The following is a 4779-nucleotide window of genomic DNA, read 5'->3' on the forward strand; positions in this document are numbered from 1 at the left end:
GCTACTCAGGAGGCTGAGGCAGGAGAATTGCCTGAACCCAGGAGGCGGAGGTTGCGGTGAGCCGAGATCGCACCATTGCACTCCAGCCTGGGTAACAAGAGCAAAACTCTGTCTCAAAAAAAAAAAAAAAAAAATTGTCTTGTCATGATGAACCCATTCTGTGTCCCCATCTTCCCTTCCATTCTGGCTAATGGTCAGGGGTGGAGTAGAACTTCCAGAAACAGAAAGCTAAGATCTGCCTCCAGGAGAGACTCTGGCAGCTGGAGAAGGAAAATGGAAGAGGGGTGGATTTAACATTTCTTTTTACTTCTCAGATTTTCCCCAGCAAAACCCTGGAAAAATTAAAGGCCAATGTTAAAATACGAAATGATCTGCTAAATAAAATAATTGGAAATTACAAGGTAGGTAATAGAGCAGATATTATATTCTCAATAGTTATGTTAGGCTGAAAGTAATCATGAGAGCAGGGTGGGGTCCATTCTACAAACGTGGGCACTTCAAAACCTAGCAGACAACCTGGCACATAATAGATGTACAATAAAAACTGACTTAAGGGCCAGGCATGGTGGCTCGTGCCTGTAATCCCAGCACTTTGGGAGGCTAAGGCGGGTGGACCGTTTGAGGTCAGTAGTTTGAGACCAGCCTGGGCAATATGGTGAAACCCCATCTCTACTAAAAATACAAAAACTAGGCCGGGCGAAGTGGCTCATACCTGTAATCCCAGCACTTTGGGAGGCTGAGGCGGGTGGATCACCAGAGGTCAGGAGTTTGAGACCAGACTGACCCACATGGAGAAACCCCATCTCTACTAAAAATACAAAACTAGCCGGGCATGGTGGCGCATGCCTGTAATCCCAGCTACTTGGGAAGCTGAGACAGGAGAATTGCTTGAACCTGGGAGGCGGAGGTTGTGGTAAGCCGAGATTGCACCACTGCACTCCAGCCTGAACAACAAAAGTGAAACTCCGTCTCAAAACCAAAACTAGTCAAACGTGGTAACGGGCACCTATAGTCCCAACTACCCAGGGGGCTGAGGCAGGAGAATCTCTTGAACCCAGGAAGCAGAGGTTGCAGTGAGCCGGGATCGAGCCATTGTACTCCAGACTGCGCATTGCAGCAAGACTCCTCAAAAAAAAAAAAACTGACTTAAGGAGTTGGGATGGAAAAGTGAGGAACTGAAGAGGATCCTAGAAGAGACCTACCCCTCCACCAAATTTAAAGGCCCAGGGCTGCCTCCTACCTCCACAAGCTTGTAGGTCCTGCCCAGACCCACTCCACTTCCAAGTGGAAGGAGCCTTGTTATCTCTAGTCGGGGACAGAAGTATGGCAGGAGTGTCACCGATGAGGCTCCTTCCTTATTACTGTCTCCCAACCTCACCCAACCCAGGAGAAATTCCGCAGCGACTCTATCATCAGCATGCTGGATGTCCTGATGCAAGCGAAGATGAATGCGGATAATGGCAACACCAGCCCAGATCAAGACGCAGAGCTGCTTTCAGAAAACCACATTCTCACCACCATAGGGGACATCTTTGGGGCCGGCGTGGAGACCACCACCTCTGTGGTCAAGTGGATCGTGGCCTACCTGCTGCACAATCCTCAGGTGTGCATCCCCCTAATCAATCCTAGACCCCTGCCAGCCCAACCACTGGGCTCCAGAGAGAGGGAGAGGCAATTCCTCAGGCTTTCTATGCAGGAAGACTAGGACTGCCCTGCCCCTTACCCAAGCTGTGGTTGGCTTTGACTGCCCCATCTTCTGGAAGCAGGGCCTGGGCCTCAGAGCCGCTACTGGGAAGGGACTGGACAAGCTCTTCTGGATGTCACAGTTGGATTCCTCTATAAGCCCATGCTTCTCCTGGGCTTACACAAAACTGGTCACCTCCAACCTACTCTGGTCTGCAGGTGAAGAAGAAGCTCTACGAGGAGATTGACCAGAATGTGGGTTTCAACCGCACACCAACGATCAGTGACCGTAGCTGTCTGCTCCTGCTGGAGGCCACCATCCGAGAGGTGCTTCGCATCAGGCCCGTGGCCCCTATGCTCATCCCCCACAAGGCCAACGTTGACTCCAGGTGCGCCTGCCCTCCCAGCAACCTCTAGTCCCATGGTGCATCTAACACTGCTTGCCAGCCCACCTGGCTCCCCCTAGCCCCAGCCTGCCGACCAACCTAAAGCCAGTCAACCATTGACTACTAAAAAATCATCCTACCAGGTCAGGCACGGTGGCACACGCCTGTAATCCCAGCACTTTGGGAGGCCAAGGTGGGTGGATCACGAGGTCAAGAGATGGAGACCATCCTGGCTAACACAGTGAAACCCCGTCTCTACTAAAAATAAAGAAAAATTAGCCAGGCCTGGTGGTGGTGGCACGTGCCTATAATCCCAGCTACTTGAGAGGCTGAGGCAGGAGAATCGCTTGAACCTGGGAGGTGGAGGTTGCAGTGAGCCGAGATTGTGCCACTACACTCCAGCCTGGGCAACAGAGCAAGGCTCCATCTCAAAAAAAAAAAAAAAAAAAAATCCTGTCCCCGGTCCTATGGCTTTGTGTCTCCACCACCCACAGACAGACATTGACTCATCCACAGATCTGCCTGACTTCTGGGAGAAGCTTCCTGCTGCCCTCGGAGACATGTGGTCTGGGATGAAAGACTGGGAGCTCCATGCTCCAAGTCCAACCAGCTGCAGCACACACATAGCATGCGCCGCAGCGGCAACGCACACCTCCATGCATGCCAGACACCAAGGTCCACAGACACAGGGGTTCAGACATAAGTGCCTGTCAGGAGGGAAGGGCTGGATTTAGATTTGATCTGGCAGAAGCTGAGGAAAAGACTGAGTGGGAAGGACGGAGTAAAGGGCGCTTCCCCTACGGTAGAAGAATGAGGGGGCATGAGGCTGATCAGGGAAGGAAGGACGAAGTTCCACGTGTTCAGATTCGCTCAGGGTGGCTGGCAAAATATTAAGGGAAAGATTAGGGAAGTCATAGATTATAGTCTCAAACCTTTTAGAAGGCCGAAAAGTTTTTATTAACTTATAGAACAGGCTGAAAGCAGCCCGTTCTTACGTTAGAAAAATAAGTCAGAAAGTGAAGATTAAAATAATACGAGCTTCCCCAGTTAAGTCTGTTTACCTCACATTCCTTTGTCTGTTTACTCGTGTAAACTTTGTGCTAAATAGTCCTCTCAAGAAGTCAAAGAATTACCCTTTAATGGTGTTTATTCTAGGCCCCAGAACCAAGACCTGTTATCATTCGTAAAACCACTCTTTAGTCATGTTAATTACCCACATGCATACTGACTTAAAACCTCTGTTATTAAATCTATACTGAATAAATGCGAGGAAGAAAAAAGGGTACTCATCAGTTAGCTGCCATCGCCCTCTGAAAGCAGATAATGACCCTCTAGCCCAACTCTTAAGCTGCACTCCAGTATGTAACGGTGTATTTCATTCATCTGTTGCTAAGTCAAAGTCTGCAAAAACAGACCTCTGCAAATACTGATCAACATCTCATAGAGCCGCTTTCCCCCTCCTCCCTGGAGCAGCATTGGTGAGTTTGCTGTGGACAAGGGTACCCATGTTGTTATCAATCTGTGGGCGCTGCATCACAACGAAGAGTGGCACCAGCCGGACAAGTTCATGCCTGGTGAGTCCCTGTCCTGTCCTGTACCCTGGGCCACACAGCCAGCCTGGACTCTGCTCCGCCACTCCAGCACCCCTTCACCTCTGCCACGCTTGCTGCTAGAAAACTCAGCTCCAACTCCACGGACCTGTCGACACCCTCATCCTGCCATAGACTTACCCAAACTCTTCGCAGCTGGGTTTTCCACACTCTTCTTCCAACCCTCCAAGAAGCCCTCTAGGCCTCTGTCTGCCATTCAGTCTCTCGCTTCTCCCCTTGGATGGTGGTATTTTCATAGGTTAATTCCACCTCTTTTCCATCCTGAATATTTCATTTCCTCTGTGTCCTTAAAGGTAACCTGAGAGCAGGGCTGTATCTGTCCTCGGGCTGAGGTTCCCCCACAATAAGGCTACATTCTCAGATTGGGGTTCCCTGGGCAGGCAGGGCCATGTCTCCCCTGCCTCTCCTTGCTCCTGCCCTAGCCCCTGGCTGATGCCACTCCTTGCCTGCAGAGCGTTTCTTGAATCAAGCGGGAACCCAGCTCATCTCACCGACATTAAGCTACTTGCCCTTCGGAGCAGGACCTCGCTCCTGTATAGGTGAGATCCTGGCCCGCCAGGAGCTCTTCCTCATCATGTCCTGGATGCTGCAGAGGTTCGACCTGGAGGTGCCAGATGATGGGCAGCTGCCCTCCCTGGAAGGCAACCCCAAGGTGGTCTTTATGATCGACTCTTTCAAAGTGAAGATCAAGGTGCGCCAGGCCTGGAGGGAAGCCCAGGCTGAGGGTACCACCTAAAAGCTGTAACTCATAGCCCCTGTCCACCCTGTGGTCCCACAACACGGATTTAGAGGTGCAACCACCCCCCGCTTCTCTGCCGTTCTTCCGCGCTCCCAGACCACTCTGCCTTCTTTTCCAGCCTGTGGCAATGTCAGTGATGTGCATAAACAGTTTTTTTCATAAGGTCCCTGAGTATATTCATTTGCTCACTCAATCTTTCAACACAGATTTTATTGAGCACCTACTATGTGCCATTCACTGTCTCAGGACACTCGAGCTCCGTGGTCTCTGAAGCTTACATTCTACTGAGGGCTAACAAGTATATAAGATGTTCAGAGACTCGTAAGTGCTTTGAAGTCAATCACAATTTGTGTGATGTGAT

At 50.6% G+C, this 4779-nt stretch overlaps 1 protein-coding gene across 3 annotated transcripts in view; it reads left to right on the forward strand.

Annotated features, from left to right (window-relative positions):
- Positions 1–4582, forward strand: part of CYP17A1 (cytochrome P450 family 17 subfamily A member 1) — an 8790-nt gene extending 4208 nt beyond the window's left edge. The window contains exons 4-8 of one of the 3 annotated variants that reach the window (XR_005200784.1): positions 315–401; positions 1388–1603; positions 1903–2072; positions 3464–3643; positions 4132–4582. Coding sequence is in view for 2 of the 3 variants with exons in the window: in XM_017531089.1 (XP_017386578.1) it covers positions 315–401; positions 1388–1603; positions 1903–2072; positions 3543–3643; positions 4132–4415 (858 nt within the window). In the remaining variant the exon portion in view is untranslated. The remainder of the gene's footprint in view (positions 1–314; positions 402–1387; positions 1604–1902; positions 2073–3463; positions 3644–4131) is intronic. The other 2 variants (XM_017531089.1, XM_017531090.2) reach the window with 2 other exon arrangements.
- The last annotated feature ends 197 nt before the right edge of the window (positions 4583–4779 follow it).

Source organism: Cebus imitator, unplaced genomic scaffold (genome assembly GCF_001604975.1).
Source record: "Cebus imitator isolate Cc_AM_T3 unplaced genomic scaffold, Cebus_imitator-1.0 Scaffold71, whole genome shotgun sequence".
In the NCBI taxonomy this organism is placed as follows: Eukaryota; Metazoa; Chordata; class Mammalia; order Primates; family Cebidae; genus Cebus; species Cebus imitator.